At 41.1% G+C, this 18,675-nt stretch overlaps 1 protein-coding gene across 2 annotated transcripts in view; it reads left to right on the top strand.

Moving 5' to 3' along the window:
* Positions 1–6,069: 6,069 nt before the first annotated feature.
* The window catches only part of LOC140740140 (A-kinase anchor protein 8-like), a 42,923-nt gene continuing 30,317 nt past the window's right edge, over positions 6,070–18,675 (top strand). Inside the window, exons 1-2 of one of the 2 annotated variants that reach the window (XM_073069076.1) lie at positions 6,070–6,184; positions 13,908–13,955. In XM_073069076.1, coding sequence (XP_072925177.1) covers positions 6,166–6,184; positions 13,908–13,955 — 67 coding nt within the window. In that variant the 5' untranslated portion in view covers positions 6,070–6,165. The remainder of the gene's footprint in view (positions 6,185–13,907; positions 13,956–18,675) is intronic. The other variant, XM_073069077.1, reaches the window with a different exon arrangement.

Here is an 18,675-nt window from a genome sequence, read left to right as displayed (position 1 = left end):
AGAGGATGTGCTGGAGCTTTTGGAAAACATTAAGTTGGATGAGTCTCCGGGACTGGATGAGATATACCACAGGCTACTGTGGGAAGCGAGGGAGGAGATTGCTGAGCTTCTGGTAATGATCTTTGCATCACCAGTGGGGATGGGAGAGGTTCCTGAGGAGTGGAGGGTTGCAGATGTTGTTCCATTACCTAACACAGATGCCTTGTGCAGGAAGGCACAGAGTCGACTGTACTTCCTAAGAAGGTTGGCGTCATTCAATGTCTGTAGTGAGATGCTGAAGATGTTCTATAGGTCAGTTGTGGAGAGCGCCCTCTTCTTTGTGGTGGCGTGTTGGGGAGGAAGCATTAAGAAGAGGGACGCCTCACGTCTTAATAAGCTGGTAAGGAAGGCGGGCTCTGTCGTGGGCAAAGTACTGGAGAGTTTAACATCGGTAGCTGAGCGAAGGGCGCTGAGTAGGCTACGGTCAATTATGGATAACTCTGAACATCCTCTACATAGCACCATCCAGAGACAGAGAAGCAGTTTCAGCGACAGGTTACTATCGATGCAATGCTCCTCAGACAGGATGAAGAGGTCAATACTCCCCAATGCCATTAGGCTTTACAATTCTACCGCCAGGACTTAAGAACTTTTTAAAAGCTATTATTAATGCTTTTTGAGATAGTGATTTAGATGCATATCATATTTTTTTTACTGAGTTAAGTATTGTATGTAAGTAGTTTTGCTACAACAAGTGTATGGGACATTGGAAAAAAAGTTGAATTTCCCCATGGGGATGAATAAAGTATCTATCTATCTATCTATCTATCTATCTATCTATCTATCATTATTCAAGAAAGGGAGTAGAGATAGCCCAGGAAATTGTAGACCAGTGAGTCTTACTTCAGTAGCTGGTAAGTTGATGGAAAAGATCCTGAGAGGCAGGATTTATGAACACTTGGAGAGGCATAATATGATTAGGGATAGTCAACATGGCTTTGTCAAGGGCAAGTCGTGCTTTGTAAGCCCGATTGAATTTTTTGAGGATGTGACTAAACACACTGATGAAGGTAGAGCAATAGATATAGTGTATATGGATTTCAGCAAGGCATTTGATAAGGTACCCCATGCAAGGCTTATTGAGAAAGTAAGAAGGCATGGGATCCAAGGAGACATTGCTTTGTAGATCCAAAACTGGCTTGCCCAGAGAAGGCAAAGGGTGGTTGTAGACGGGTCATATTCTGCATTAGCAAAGTATGTATATGATACTATATACTACTTTGAGATTCCTTTCCTTGTTGGAATTTCCAAGTAAAAAGAACAAATACAATAGAATTTTATGAAATACTATAACTAAACAGGCAAAGACTGACAACTAACCAATGTGCAAAAGAAGACAAACTGTACGAATAAAAATAATTCTGAAAACATGTGTTGCAAAGGGTCTCTGTAACTGAGTCCATAGGTTGTAGAGTCAGTACAGAGTTGTGGTGAGTGAAGTCATTTGGACCTGCTCAGGAGTCTGATGCTGATACGTGATACCCCCGATACCCGCTCCCCAGCAGTGGTGCAAGAAGGTGCTCATCCCCACCATCTCAAAGACCACTAGAGATGGATAATAAATACTAGCCCTGCCAGAATTACCTGGGTTCTCTCACCCCCTCATGATAAAAATAGAAAGACGTAATCAGTGAATCACCGGCAGTGGTGTTTCACATCACAACCATTTTATCTGGTGTTCCTGCAAGGGTTTATCCTTGATCTCTTCAGTTCGTCTTTGATCACAAACTGTGAGCCTTAGCCACAAACAACATCATTACGCAGATATGTATACAAAACTCAATTCACAACACTGTGGTGACATTTTGACCCCAAAGTGAGCTTCAGGAAACATATCCATGCCATCACAAAGAACATCAATTTCCATCTTTGTAGTTACCTAACTCTACCACAGCCTTGGGTTTAGTTGCTACTTGAAACCTACACTGTGTGCTTAGCCCCCTGTTGTATTCACTTTGTACTTATGACTGTGATTTTCCAATGCCAGATTTAAGTTTGCTGATGACTTCGATGTCATTGGCCGAATCAAAGGTGGAAGCAGGATGGCTCTGATGAAGCATGGCAACCTGTTGCAGGCAGTTTATAAAACTTCTAAACTACTTTCACTGCAATCTGCAGCCTGTAATTTCCCCTTAAGTAATGTAATTTTGAATTGTCTTAACACACTAGCAATTTCATGATCTTCTGAAGGATTTAGCAAGCTTAACTCTCAAGTCCACAGGTTTGGCAGCTTTAAGCTGATGAAAGCACATCGCCATGGCCGTAAGAGTGGGAGGACTCCAAGCCAGACTGAAAAAACACCAAGTTGTGAAACTTCCTATACTTGTTAGCAAACATACAGTCACTGGAGAACAAGAATGAGAACCCAGAGGAAATTGAGGTATTGATTCATGGAGACTCTGCTTCACAGAGACATGTCTCTCTCCAGACAAGACGGATATGTTAGTGAGACCCAAGGGTTTCTCAATACACATGATGGACTGGATTGCTGATTCGGAGAAGGCAAAAGGAGGGGATCTATGTTTCATGATTAACATTTTGTGGTGATTCAACGCAGTGGTGTTGTCATGCTCTTGCCCCGCCCCGCCCAATCTGGAACATCCAACAATTAAGTGCTGAGTGTTCTATTTATAAGAGAGTTCTCCTCTGTGATCCTGTCGGTTTACATAGTTTACATACTGCCAAAGGCAGATGTTAAGTAGGCACTTGAAGTATTGATTGTCATGACCAGCAAGCAAGAAGCAGCCTACCCTGAAGCCTTTCAAATTATTGTTGGCAACTTCAATCAAGCTTGTTTGAAGAAATCTCTGCCTAATTATCATCAATTTATTACCTGCAGCACCAGGAGCCCCTACACACTTGACTATTGCTATACTACGATTAGGAATGCCTACCATTCCAGGCCTAGACTGCATTTTGGGAAATCTGATCACTTGTCTGACCTCCTCCTACCTGTGTACAGGCAGAGGCTGTAGAGGCGAGGACTACAAAGAGGTGGCTGCAGGAGGCAGAGGAGTGGCTACGGGGTAGCGCAAGTTGCTGACAAGGCCATGTCCAAGGAGTCATCAGAAGATATGAATGAATACACCACGATTGTCACAGATTTTATATAAACAATCATAGATGGGCGTATCTCCACAAAATCATTCAGACTCTTCCCCAACCAGAAGCCCTAGTTGACCCATGAGATCCAACCTGCTCAAGTCCGGATCAATGGCACTCATGTCTGGTGACCAAGTAAAATGCAAGTGGTCCAAGTACAACCTCTCATATGCAATGTGGCAATTTTGGACCAAATTTTAATCACTAAAGGTTGCTCAACAGCCGTGACAGCGCTTGAATACTCCCACCTCCTACAAAGTGAAACCGAGTGACATAGGTGACAACAAGGCTTTGCTCCCAGATGCGCTCAATGCCTTTTATGCTCGCTTCGACCATCAAAACATGGAGGCACCTTCACAAACTCCCACAGCCCTGCCCTTGATGACCATATGATTTCAGTCTCCGAGGCTGACGCAAGGACATCCTTTGGGACAGTGAACCCACGGAAATCACCTGGCCCAGACAGGGTACTTGGCCGAGTACTGAAGACCTGTCCTGATCTGGCTGGAATGTTCACTGATATATTTAACCTCTCACTTCAGCAGTCTGAGGTACCCACCTGCCTCAAGCAGGCTTCATTTATACCGGTGCCAAAGAAGAATGTGGTAACCTGCCTCAATGACTATTGTCCAGTTGCACCATATCCTCTGCTTTGAGAGGCTGGTGATAAAGCCTACCAACTCTTGCCTGAGCAGCGACGCGACTTGGACTCACTCCAATGTGCCTACTGTCACAACAGGTCAACAGCAGATGCCATTTTATTGGCTCTTCACTCAGCCCTGGAATGTCTGGACAGTGAAGATGCACACATCAGGATGCTTTTCATTGACCACAGCTTGGCATTTAATGCTATCATCCCCTCAAAACTAATCAATGAGCTTCAAGACCTTGACCTTAATACCTCCTTGTGCAACTGAATCCTTGATTTCCTCACTTGCAAACACCAGTTTTGTATTCATGACTGTGAGGCTAAGTACAGCTCCAGTGCCAGGAAGGAGGTACAGGAGCCTTAGGACCCACATCACCAGGTTCAGGAGCAGTTATTACCCCTCAACCATCAGGCTCTTGAACCAGAGGGGATAAATTCACTCAACTTCACTCATACCAACACTGACTTTGAAGGACTCTTCGTCTCGTGTCCTCAATATTTATTGTTATTATTTTGTTTTGGTTTTGCACTGCCTGTTGTCTTCTGTACATTGGTTACTTGTCCATCTTGTAAGATTTTTTCATTGATTCTATTTTATTTCTTTGTATTTACTGTGAATGCACACAAGGAAATGAGCCTCAGGGTTGTATTTGGTGACATATATGAACTTTGATAATGAATAACTTATTTTGAACTTGGTTACTTGTTTAATATTATGTTCTGCTGACTATTCATACAGAGCCACAATGGAAGCAAGTTACCCTTGATCTCAAGGCAGTGTTGAATACTAATAAAGTGGATTGTGCCTAATAAGGCCATTGGTTAAGTGAGGCAGCTGCTTATTTAGGACAACTCCTGAAGAAGAAAAACTAATTGAGAAAATAGTAGGGATTCCCATTGTTTATTAGGGACACTATGCTGCTTAAGTGGGGCAGGGCACTGTTGCCGAATAATTTCTAACTCGTATCAGTTATGTGAACCTGTGTGGCTGTTAGACACAAAAGCAGTGATTTTTGTCAATGATAATTGGTGTGAAATAAGCAGGAAGAGAATTCAGAACCGTTTTGCTCACTGCGGTTTCAAGCTTTCAGGCATGCAGAAGCTAGAAATAACTGGGAAAATGAAATGAATTAATTACTTATCATCATAGTAACTGAAGAATTTGAAGGTATTGACATTTTCTTTACATGTTACAAAAAAAATGAGGACATAGTGGTCAAAAACATTGCATGAAGTCTGTCTGTTATGTGCACTAGGTAGCTGTACAGAATTTTGTTCATTTGTAGTTAATAAATTCCTTTCTCTATAGCTATTAGAAACTAATACTTATAGTTTTACAGTATCAGATTTTTATAGTACTGTTGTAGTATTGACAGTGTTCTAACTTGTTCTGTATTTTATTGAAATACATAATTTATTACTCTGTTAAAAGGTCTTTTTTATGCCTTTTAAATTATTTCCATGAAACTTTGGCTAAATGGGGCAGTCGTTTAATTTGGCCAAATTAACCACCATTGTAATAATAATAAATTCTATGAACTTCAGGGCCTCTGAAACTGCCCATATCCTAACAGCCAGCAAATTTTGTTTGCTTATTGCTCGTGCCTGTTAGATTTAAAAAAGCCACAATTTATAAATTTCAATCTCTTAATAGCAGTTTCTTTTGATACTTTAACTTCCTCCAGTTCCACAATCATGTTGATTAATTTCTGGATAATTAAGTATTCTCAAATTTATATACTTCGCTATTGGCTTCTTTATCTTCATCTACCAGAGTATTCAGCCCAGAATTTTCTCCCAAAACCCCTTCAATATCTCAGTATGTATTGACCTTTGAGTTTGCTCAAAGCCCTGGGCTTAGGTAGAGGGGATCTGCTCAGCAACACAAACGCTACAAATATAGATATAGAGAAGCTAACTTCCTCTGGTTGGTAAGCTTGCAACTAAGATTTGTCTCAGAATATCGAGTGAGCCATTGGGAGAATTGTTTTAACTCTCTCTTTGAGCGTTTGGACTTCTGAGGATAATATGGAAACGTGGACAAGAGAGTATGATTGTTATGTCTAATTCTGCTTCCATAAAACTTTGATCAAGCTTCATCCTTATAAGATTTTAGCTGTAACTCTAATTCATTTTGTAATGTTAAGAAAGCTTACGAGTGGAAGTTTATGCAGAATAATTGAGTGTAGGCAGCTATTTCGCAAATAGGCATCGTTACGTCTTTTGAATGACAGTTAATATATCCTACCGAAAACGAAGGACCGCTCGCGTCAACGTATAGATTAAGCCAATCGGCGGCGGAGGGCGGTCCTTCCGGAGCTAGAAAATTCTCCAGCAGCGGGGACAGGGCTTTTTTTGAATTTAACGAAATCAAAATGGATTCTTGGTATTCAGGTAAATAGTGAAGCCTTTTGATTTAACTTTTCTACGGTATTCCAGTTTTGTTTTGAGCCGATCCTTTCTTAAATTGTGATTTTAAAAATGCGTTTGTTTGACGGTAGGAGAGGGGTGGGATGATTAAATAATTGTCCTTAATTTCCGCCTTGGTCGCGTCATTTTAACGTGAAACCAACCTAACGTGTTGGGTGGTTGATGTCCCGCCCAATCAGTCGTGATTGGCTTTGGGATTGTAGGCTACTAGAATGCTGATACAGAATTGGTTAATTAACGTGTCACTCAAACCATTGCGTTAGGTTTACAGGAACTTGTGTCGTTTTGTTTGAAACGGAATGTTTAGTAGTTTAGAAATCTATTAGAATAAGTGTTTGATTTCCAAGCATTACAGACGTTCTATTGTGAATTAAATCGGTTTTGATCAGTCTTCATGTGAATGGTTTACATATTGACAGTAAAATCGTTTATTTTCCGTGGCGGTTTGGGATATTTTGCAGCATCTTGTTTTGAGAGGGGAGTACGACTACTCGATCCACGTACAAATTTTAAAGGGTGCATATTATGATTCCCGGGATGAAGATTTAGAAAAAAAAATTCACGACGCTACAAAATGGCGGCACCTAATCAGCGTGGATTTTTCGGGTCGCGCGCCCTCCCGCCGTGTCCGCGCGTGTCCCTGGGATTGACGTGCGCGTGGACGTAAATCACTTCCACTCCTGTTTGATCAAGTGTATGTGCTAGGGTCCCGGTTGACCCCGGGATTCCCTGAGAAGTGCAAGTTCGATTTTATCAGCAAAAAGGTGTAAGTGGCGTGTATTTGCACATTCTCTTGCACGATGCTCCTCATCCATTGTTACAACGAAGAAGCGTGGTTAGATCCAAGGTTGAATCTTAACTATGCCACAGTTAATCTGCCGGAAGAACTTGACGGGTCGGGCAACATCTGCTAAGGAAAGGAATTGTCAGTCTTTCAGGTGAAAACCCTGAAACGTCGAGAATTTATTTTCTTCTACAGGTGCTGTTCAACCTGTTGTGTTTTAACGATAGAGTTTTATGGTTCCGGATTTCAGCATCTGCATTCTTCTCTGCCTCCATGCCTCTACTGAGTGGTGCTAAATCCATGGGGTTGCTATATTTCTCCTTTGTGATGTACCCAATGATAAGGGTAGCTGAGTGAGATGCGACCACTTCCACAGAATGAGCCATTGACCAGTAAATCACCTCGGACCCATCTGCTCGTTCTTGTAACTTTGGGCATCTGCAGTCAGATTCTCTCAAAGGATTTTGGAGTGAAATTTGTGATTTTGGCGAAAGCTTTGAGCAATATGTCAACAGGGATGCATGGATAGTGTTGAAAAGTAAGGGTGATTTGCAATTGTTCAGCATCCCAAACCAGGGGTTGGAGAGGGGAGCTGAGAGAGAGGTATTTAGTATAGGGATTTGAAGGGGAATACAGTAAGTCTGGAATTGAGGAGAAGTTAGGAAGACAGTGCAATGTTAAAATAGAAAATGTCCAGATTTGTCATCAATAATACCATGCAAAGTTGTAGAAAATAGGTGGCAAGTCTTCCCTGTTTGTGTACATGTGCTTTGCAGTAAAGTCCAACATGTTATTTGCTTTATATCTGTCTCTGTAGCTATACTAATTTGTTTCATTAAAATATATTCAGATCCCTGTGCTGCCTCCAATTTAAACAGTATTCTGGTTGTATGACTTTTCTTACTAAAATTAATCACCTCATACCTTGCATTCCATAATTTGTCAAATTTTGACTGCCCCTATGTCCTCCTTGCATTCCTTAAGTAGTATCCCTTTAGGGAGTAGTTACTGAAGTAACACAAGAACGCTGCTGTTCTTTACAATTCTCTTCTCGGATCTTTCTGATGAAGCTAATGAAGCAGATGAGGCTTAAATTTAAATATCTCATCCCTGATAATCCCTGTTCTCCATCTTCCTCTGGTGCTCCCCCCCCTTCCTTTCTCCTGAGGCCTCCCGTCCCATGATCCTTTCCCTTCTCCAGCTCTGTATCACTTTCGCCAATCACCTTTCCAGCTCTTAGCTTCATCCCACCCCCTCGGGTCTTTTCCTATCATTTCGCATTCCCCCCCCCCCCCCCACTTTCAAATCTCTTACTATCTTTCCTTTCAGTTAGTCCTGACGAAGGGTCTCGGCCCAAAACGTTGACAGCGCTTCTCCCTATAGATGCTGCCTGGCCTGCTGCGTTCCACCAGCATTTTGTGTGTGTTGTTGTTTGAATTTCCAGCATCTGCAGATTTTCTCGTGTTTGCCTGATAATACAATTCTTGTTTGGTACTACATGGTACAAATATGTTTGTGGTGTTATTATAATGAGATTAATTGCTGTTTGGTAATTGATTTCTGATCAGGAAGTATTTATATGCCACAGTTATAGACCTTACATCTCACAACATGCCCTTCGGCCCATCTGGTCAGTGCTGAGCTGGTCTTAGCTTAGTCCCATATACCTACAACCAGTCCATAACCCTCCATATGTCTCACATCCATGTACTTATCCAACGTTTTTTCTGAATGTGTCAATTTTAGCTGTTTACATACACTTCTCAATCTTAAGAAAAACTAAGGAGTAGATACAGCTAATTGTGCCTTTAAGGAACAGTCTGAGGTCTAGGAACATAAAATTTAAATTCCATTTTAAAAAAATAAAAATCTATGTTGGGTTGTGTCAAGTTGTCTTGCAATTTGGGCTACCAGTGAAGGCTAGCTGCTGCTTGTAAGATGTTGAAACCAGAGTTTGACAGTGCATCTGATCTCAATGGCATGGGATTACAAAATAAGAACATAAGAAATAGGAGCAGGAGTAGGCCATCTGGCCTGTTGAGCCTGGCCATGAATCTGCCTTTTCCCCATAACCCTTAATTCCGCTACTATGTAAAAATCTATTCAACCTTGTCTGGGAGTACAGTTGGACGAGAAGCTAGACTGGACTGCCAACACAGATGCCTTGTGCAGGAAGGCACAGAGTCGACTGTACTTCCTTAGAAGGTTGGCGTCATTCAATGTCTGCAGTGAGATGCTGAAGATGTTCTATAGGTCAGTTGTTGAGAGCGCCCTCTTCTTTGTGGTGGCGTGTTGGGGAGGAAGCATTAAGAAGAAGGACGCCTCACGTCTTAATAAGCTGATAAGGAAGGCGGGCTCTGTCGTGGGCAAAGTACTGGAGAGTTTAACATCGGTAGCTGAGCGAAGGGCGCTGAGTAGGCTACGGTCAATTATGGAAAACCCTGAACATCCTCTACATAGCACCATCCAGAGACAGAGAAGCAGTTTCAGCGACAGGTTACTGTCGATGCAATGCTCCTCAGACAGGATGAAGAGGTCAATACTCCCCAATGCCATTAGGCTTTACAATTCAACTGCCAGGACTTAAGAACTTTTTTTAAAGCTATTATTAATGCTTTTTGAGTTAGTGATTTAGATGCATATCATATTATTACTGAGTTAAGTATTGTATGTAATGAGTTTTTGCTACAACAAGTGTATGGGACATTGGAAAAAAATGTTGAATTTCCCCATGGGGATGAATAAAGTATCTATCTATCTATCTATCTCTATCTATCTTAAATATATTTACCGAGGTAGCTTCCACTGCTTCATTGGGCAGAGAATTCCACATATTCACCACTCTCTGGGAAAAGCAGTTCCTCCTCACCTCCATCCTAAATCTACTTCCACAAATCTTGAGGCTATGTCCCCTAGTTCTAGTCTCACCTACCAGTGGAAATAACTTTCCTGCCTCTATCTTATTTCTTTCATGACTTTATGTTTTTATAAGATCTTCTCTCATTTTTGTATTCTTATTTTTCATAAAATGTTACAAAAATGCCTTGTTGGTGTTGCTCTTTTTATGTTATTGATTTTAAGCTGAGTTGTCCTTTTAATTTGTGGCGTTAAAATAAATATATGATAAAATATCCTGTCTGTCATGAATCTTCATTTCAATTAAGAGGATCTACAAGATTTGCATACCATTAGATGAGTTTTTGGTTAAAACCTAGATATGTTTAATTTTAAAATGTGAGTTCTGAATATTGAATGTAATATTCTTCAGTTGTCACTGTGGAATGTTACACTTGAATAGACAATCACCTGGCAGCTTTCCTTTAGAGCTTTATCCAGCAGGTGTCGTTCCATCAGTGGAGTGAAATATTGAAAGGCAGCACCTAAGCAAGATGTATTTGAATGCTATAGATTTTTGAAACTTTTAAAAGTATAAGCAAAAAACTTTTTGAATGCCTAATAATAAATATGATGTTCTCAGTTTTTGCTGTTCTAATCTCAACCTGTGAGTGGGCTATGATGTTGAGACTGCAGATTCTGGATTTCCTGATTAATTTATTTTCATCTAGAATAGGCGCAGGCTGCAGATTCTGGTTTCCTTTTTATTTGTTTTGATTTAGAATAGGCACTTTCGGCCCTTTGAGCTGTGCTGCCCAGTAACCCCGGACAACCGTGATATAACCCCAGCCTAATCGAGGACAATTTTATAATCACCAATTAACATACCTGGTACTTCATTGGACTGTGGGAGGAAAGCGAAGCACCTGGAGAAAACCCACACAATCCCACAGGCAGGATGTACAGAGACTCTTAACAAAGGACGTTGGGATTGAGCTCCAAACTCGGAACCCCAAGCTGTAATAGCTTTGTGCTAACTGCTACACTACTTTAGTGCCCATTTTGGTCATCTTCACTAGTTTTCTGAAGTCCAGACAAGCGAGTTAAAATTTCTGTAATTTGTTCTTGCGTGTTCCTAATCTTGTTTTCATGATAAACAATGAAGACAGTTTGATGTGTTGCCTGTGGCTACTTTTGGAAAACAATTTAAAGATTCCATTTTTCAACAGTGCTAGGACAGGCAAGTCTGCTATGTCTTGAATTATAGACCTGGCTTCAACACTTTGCTGAGAGGATGATGACCAGAGGATACTTTAGTGTGCACTGTTCATTACAGATCCAAAGAATTTCAGTGTCTTGACTGTGCTTTCCAGCTAACATCGTGAACCTCCCCCCCCCAATTGCCTGATGAGCCTATGATCTCAGTTTCTGAAGCTGGCGTACAGGGTACCTGACCATGTACTAAAGACCTGTGATGACCAACTGGCTGATGTGTTCACTGAGATCTTTATTTCTCACTTTGGCAGTGTGTGGTACCCACCTGCTTCAAGCAGGGTTCAATTATACCGGTGCCCAGGAAGAGTGTGGTGACCTGTCTCTATGACTATTGCCTAGTTGTACTTATATTCACAGTGATGAAGTGTTTTGAGAGGTTGGTGATGAAACATCTCAGCTCCTGCCTGAGAGGCAACTTGGATCTGTTCCAATTTGCTTACAGGTATACAGCAGATGCCATGTCTTTGGCTATTCACTCAACCTTGAACAGTAATGATGCATACATCAGGATGCTCTTAGCATCGACTACAACTCAGCATTCAATGCCATCATCCTTTCAAAACTGATCAATAAGCTCCAAGACCTTGGCCTTAATACCTCCTTGTGCGATTGGATCTTGGATTTCCTTACTTTTAGACTCCAGTCAGTAAGGGACCCTCCACAATCTCCATCAGCAAAGGTGCACCACAAGACTGTGTGCTTAGACCCCTTGCTCTACTTGCTTTCCATCTTTGACTGTATGGTTAAGCACAGGTTTAGTTTCATATTCAAGCTTGCTGATGACACCACTCTTGTGGGCCCTAATCAAAAGTTGTGATGAATCAGCATACAGGAGGGATATTGACAATTTGGTTCAGTGGTGTCATACAACAACCCCTCACTCAGTGTCAGCAAAACCAAGATTATAGATTTCAGGAGAGGGAAGCCAGAGGTCCACAAACCGGTCCACGAGCCAGACCGCATAGGAGGATCAGAGGTGGAGAGGGTTAGCAACTTTAAATTCCTAAGTGTTACTATTTCACAGGACCCGTCCTGGACTCAGCACATAAGTGTAATTTGGAAGAGAATCTGCCAGTGCCTCTACATCTTTAGTGTTTGCCAAGATTTGGCATGACATCTAAAACTTTGGCAAATTTCTGTTGGATATGTAGTGGAGAGTATATTGACTGGCTGCATCGCTGATGCTTTCAAATGAAAAATCATACAAACGGTAGTGGATTCGGCCCAGTACCTCATGAGTAAAGCCCTCCCAACCTTTGAGTACAATTACATAAAATCCAGTTGCAGGAAAGTAGCATTCATCATTAGAGATCCCTACCACCAAGCTCATGCTCTCTTCTCGCTGCTGTTGTCGTGTAGGAGGTACAAGAGCCTCAGGACTCGACCACCAGATTTAAGAACACTTACTACCCCTCACTTGCCCCATCAGTGTAATGCTCCCACAACCAATGATCTCACTTTAAGGATTCTTTATTCCATTATTTCATGTTCTAATTATTGCTATTTATTTGCATTTGCACAGTTTGTTGTCTTCTGCACTCTGGTTGATCATTCATTGATCCTGTTATATTTAACTATTCTATAGATTTGCTGAGTATGTCCACAAGAAAATGAATCTCAGGGTTTTATATGGTGACGTATATGTACTTTATAATAAATTTACTTTGAACTTTAAACTCCATTCTGTTTTCCTTTGAATAATTTCAATTTGAGATCTTTTCCATTTTCCTTAACTGTGACTGCTCTTAGTTGGGCAGGCATGAAATCCTAGAGGGTCAGCACCATCTATGGAGGGGAATAAACATTTACTGCCTCAGTCCAAAATGTTGACTGTTTATTCCTCTCCGTAGATGTTGCTGACCTTTGTTCCTGCAGCATTCTGTGTGCGTTGCTCTGGATTTCCAGCATTTGCAGAAACTTGTGTTCACTTTTCGTTGACTTCATTTTCAATCATGACTGGTTCATTTCTTAATCTCCTTACATATCAACCAGACCAAGGATACTCACCTTTCACCTTAGCAGCCTGTATCTACATTTGATCTGTTATTCACCATAACTTGTACAAGAGATTTCACCATCAGACATAACTTTCCCTTCATTTTTGCATTCCATAGTGATTATTCTCTCTGTGACTCCCTGATTTATTTTTTCCATATTGTGCATTTCCCAATTCTCAGGTCACCTTGAGAGGTATGCCATTGGCCCCTTTACCTCTGCCCTTCCCACCAACTAGAGACCCAAACAGTTCTATAAGTGAAGCAAAATGCAGTTGCATTTCTTAGTTTGATGTACTCCATTTGCACTCATAATATCCCTCAGTATTGCTAGGATTGACAAACTAGGAGTGAGAGGCTGTTTCTTTTGCTCAACATCTAGAATGAAGGAGGGATTTCAAGAATTGATTACTTAAGCTTGGGAGGAAACCAAATCTCTTCTAATGTTTATAAAGTTTTGGATGTTCCTTCTGTAGTAGATGCTGTTTTATTGACTATATTGAATGTTGCAATTGGTAGTTTGGATACTTTGGGAATTAGAGCACAGTTTAGGAAATCCTAGTGGACTTGACTGGTTTGCTTGTGTCCGTTTCATAATTTAAGATTGTCCTGGATCCCTTTTAACTAGGGATATTGTAGTAATTGAGGCAGTGTGTAGCTGAAAATAGAGCTGGAATGGAAATCAAAGACAATCTTGAATTAACTTTATGAACTAATATGCATAATAGATTATACACAGTATTCAAACATTATAATATTGACTTGCTCATTAAATGTTACTGGCTGTATTTTATTGTAGGTTATGGAACTGAGGATTCTTGGAATACTGGAGCCACCAATTCACAAGGTAAGATAAATGAATCTTGTAGGTCTTAAAATGGCTATCCTATGTTTATACTTTTGATTTCCAGTTGTATCATGAATGCACATTGTATTGTAAAGTTCTTCTATTAACTTTGAATTACATGAATATTCAATATACCTAATATGTTTTGCACATAGTAGTTTCAAATTAATTTAAGCTACAGATGATAGTTGTACATTAATGTATCAACACACTTTGTTATTGTGGGAGAGCAGATTTCTATACAAATATTTAAGAAGACCTACCATGCTTGCTTATACAGTTCTATTTGCATTGATCTAGGGATACAGTCAAAATACATTGAATATATTGATCTTGAGTTGCATACTGTACTGTAGCCAAGTTCACTGCTGATACAATTTCTGTAAAGCAGGAGTTCCCAACTTTTTTTTTTATACCATGGACCCTTACCTTTAACGACCCCAGGTTGAGATCCCCTGCATTAGAAGAAAGGAAAGTTGAAAAAAGAAAATTATTTAAACATTAATACTGCAGATTACCTCAAAAGGTTTTGAGGATCCTAATATATGAAACCCCAAAAAATTACGAACAGCAAGTAATTAGGAAGTTAATGGAATGATGGCAATTTAATAATAGAAGTATCTGGTATACTGTGCACATTATTGGTCTGCATATTTAAGTAACAGTTTGCTTCCATTGAAGGTGTGGAATAAATTAATCTAGATTTGAGTAGGTTGGGCTATGTTGTTTGTCCTTTAGAAGAAGGAGAGGTGATATAGAAATTCAAGATTCTATAGGTGATTGAAAAACGGGATGTGAAAAGGGTAGTTCCCCTTGGTGAAACATCTGCACATAGAGTATTTTCAGGGTAAGGGTAATCTATTTAAGCAGTTTATTCTGAGGGTTATTCATCTTTGGAATTTTCTTTCTCAGAAATCTCAGGAGGTTAAGTAGACCTTTAAGCCACATTGGAATTGAGGGATATGAGGGGATATTAGGAAAAAGTATTGAGAATAATATTGGACTAGTCCTGATTTTATTGACTGGCAGAGCAGGTTTATGTGATTAAGTCAAAGTTGAGTTATTGTCATATGCACAAGTATGTGTGTGGATAGGTATAATGAAGACCTTGCTTGAAACATAAACATAAATTATACAAAATAATAGGAAAGAACATGATTAGAATACATTAATTTGTAGTTCAATGGGCTGCTATTATTGTATTAGTGATTAGGGTTATGCAAATTGTTTCAGGATTGAAGGGAATTAGCTGTTCTTGAATATGGTTCTGAAGAACTTAAGGCTTCTGTATCTCCTGCCCAATTGTAGTTGCAAGAAGATGTCATGGCCTGAATGTTGGGGATCGTTGATAAATCTTGTGTTCTCAAGTAGATACTTCTGATGATGGGGAGTAATGTGCTAATGATGTATTGGACTGAGTCCACTTCTCTCTACATTTGTGTTCTGTGAATTAGAATTGCTCACCAAGTATTGAGCAAGTATAAAAACCTCATGGAGGCTTGGATGGATGGCAGTGATGTCAGTATCATGATTGCTCTAACTTGACATTAGAAGCTGAGAATACTATAAACTAGCAGAAAAATGATGGTTTGTTGTTAAAGGTACTTGATTAATGTATATAGGCTTCTTGTTGGACTGAACCTGGTATAGAATTGGTTTTCCTATCCAAAGATGGATACGGATGTGGTTTTGGTGGTGAAGCGATAATTCACTAGCTTGATTTGGGCAGTCATTGTGCATTTATACATGGGGAATCCCTGTTTGACAATTTACTGAGGCTAATTGAGATTGTAAGTTGCAGAATAGATGTGGAGGCTGAGCTGTAAACATAGAAACATAGAAAATAGGTGCAGGAGTAGGCCATTCGGCCCTTTGAGCCTGCACCGCCATTCAGTATGATCATGGCTGATCATCCAACTCAGAACCCTGTACCTGCTTTCTCTCCATACCCCCTGATCCCTTTAGCCACAAGGGCCATATCTAACTTCCTCTTAAATATAGCCAATGAACCGGCCTCAACTGTTTCCTGTGGCAGAGAATTCCACAGTTTCACCACTCTCTGTGTGAAGGAGTTTTTCCTCATCTGGGTCCTAAAAGGCTTCCACTTTATCCTTAAACTGTGACCCCTCGTTCTGGTCTTCCCCAACATCGGAAACAATCTTCCTGCACCTAGCCTGTCCAATCCCTTTAGAATTTTATATGTTTCAATAAGATCCCCCTGTAAATGTGGTGTACTTCAATGGATGTGGGGGGTTGGTAGAAGGAGTAATAAGATGATGTGGATTGAAAACTAGATGGAAAGTAGTGGGAATAAGCTTGTTGGTCTGTGAAGAATGCATTGCCATATGGACTGATGTTGGGGCGCCAGCTGTGTACCATCTAGATGCCAGGTATATAGATCAGGAGACCTATACATTCATTTGTAGTTTGGACTGTGAGGAGATGCAGTGAGGCTTTGGGGAAATGTGGTCAGTTAGCAGAACTGTAGCTTTATATTTCTAGTGATCCATGTTCGATCTTGATTTGTGATGCCATCTCTGTGGAGTTTAGATGTTCTCCCTATAACCAAACTGCTTTCCTGCAATGTTCCAAAAATGTGGGTTGCTAGGTTAATTGGCTGCTATAAATTGCTCCTACTATGTTTCTGAGCAATAGAATCTGGGGAGGATTCATGGGAATGTGGGGAGAGTAAAATGGGTTAGTGTCAAGGGTAGTGTAAAAATGGTGATTGATTACCATGTGATGTATCTCGCTGGATACAGCACATTTGCTTTTTTTTTTCTGTTTCCTAATCTCTCTACAATTATAATAAGGGAAAATGTAAGGTCATCTACTAATAGAAGAGTTAAAAAAAAATCATGCTTCTAAGCTGTGAGAGATTGTAAGGAAATATGAGCAGAAATCTTTTCTCTCTCTGGCTATCCATCCCATAGGATGATGATGGTTCCTTTCATTCAGTTAGTGGGGTTTGATATGTGCGTCCTGGAATGGCTGCACAGACCAATCTTTGACAGACACTGCTGGCCACATACTTGGCAGCTCTGTTGTGCCTTTCCTCTTTTGCCTCTGAGCTTGTTCTCAGCAGCGTCCACACCTTTTCTGATGGTGTCCGTCCAGTGTGAGCGATCTTGAGCTCCTATGTTGGTGGGACAATGTCGGCTTTCTTGAGGCTCCTGTGCAGAACATCCTTGTACTGTAGTCACAGGCCTCCTTGTTTTCGGGTACCACTGGACAGTTGGGCATACAAGATGTCCTTGGGCAGTCTTCCGTCAGGTATTCTGACAACATGTCCTGCCCAGCGCAGTTTTGCTGTCATCACCAAGGTTGAAACCACTGGCATTCTGGCTCGAGAGAGAACCTCAGTATTGGAGACCTCATCTCGCCAGGTGATCTTCATCAGATAACGTGGGTGACGCTGCTGCAGTTGGTCAAGCTGGGGTAAGTGACTCTGATATAGACACCACGTCTCACATCTGTATAGCAAGGCTGATATGATACCTTGCACTTGGTGGCCAACGTGATGCTCTGTGACCAAACTCGATCTTTCAGCTGACCAAAGGCAAAGTAGGCTTTTCTGGTTCTTGACTTAATCTGTACATCCAGAGAAGCTGAGGATGTTATTATGCTGCCAAGATAGCAAAGCTTGCAGACAGCATTGAGACGAGTGTCATCAATGAGGACAGTTGGCTCTTCGTAGCTTGAGTCAGGAGCAGGTTGGTACAAAACTTCCGTCTTTTTCAGGCTGATTGTCAGTCTGAAGCTTTTGGCTGCACTGGCAAAGCAACTGGTGATCTCCTGTAAGTCTTTGAGAGAATGGGCACCCAGTGCACAGTCATCAGCAAACTGTAGCTCATACGCCACAATGTCCCTGACTTTTGTTTTTGCTCTCAGTCTTACGAGGTTGAGGAGCCTGTCATCAACCCTTGTTTGTAAGAAGACCCCTGACTTCAGGTCTGATGAGGCATCCTGAAGAACAGCAGCGAAGAATAGTCCAGAGTAGAAGCCAAATCACAACCCTGTTTTACACAATTGCTGATGGGAAATGGGTCTGACAACTCACCACACGTTGATGCGGCCTTCAATGCATTCGTGGAACTGATGGATGATGTTGGTTAGGTGTGGGGGGGGGCAACCGAATTTTGGTAGGAGCTTCCACAGGCCACCTCTACCAACAGTGTCAAACGCTTTGGTTAGATCAACAAGTGTGACTTAGAGGCTTCTCTGCTGCTCAACACATTTCTGTTGGAGCTTTGGAGCTGCCTCAATGAGAAGATCATGCCCACTATACTACGGCCTGTTCGAAAACCACACTGGCTTTCTCAAGAGTCTAAGGATGATCTTCATGAGGCATTTTCCCGCAATTGACAGAAGAAAGATGCCACGGTAACTGTTGCAGTCTCTCTTGTCTCCCTTATTCTTGTAGATGGTCACGACTGATGTGTCTTTGAAGTCTTGTGGTAGTTCTGCAGCTCTCCACAACTTTGTGAACAGCTGGTGCAGGCATGATGTCAGTTTGTTACCACCATACTGGTAGATCTCAGCTGCAATATCGTCAGACCCTGGTGCTTTGGGTTTTAGCTGTTTGATGGCTTTGATGACCTTGTGAATAGTAGGGGGAGCATCTAACTCGAACAGTATGGGTTGAGAGTGTACTCTGCCTCGTGCTTCATCAGAGATAGTTCCTGGTCTGTTCAGCAGCTCATGGAAGTGTTCTTGCCTT

The sequence above is a fragment of the Hemitrygon akajei genome, chromosome 16 (genome assembly GCF_048418815.1).
Source record: "Hemitrygon akajei chromosome 16, sHemAka1.3, whole genome shotgun sequence".
NCBI lineage: Eukaryota > Metazoa > Chordata > Chondrichthyes > Myliobatiformes > Dasyatidae > Hemitrygon > Hemitrygon akajei.
This window is presented reverse-complemented; position numbering and strand designations above follow the sequence as displayed.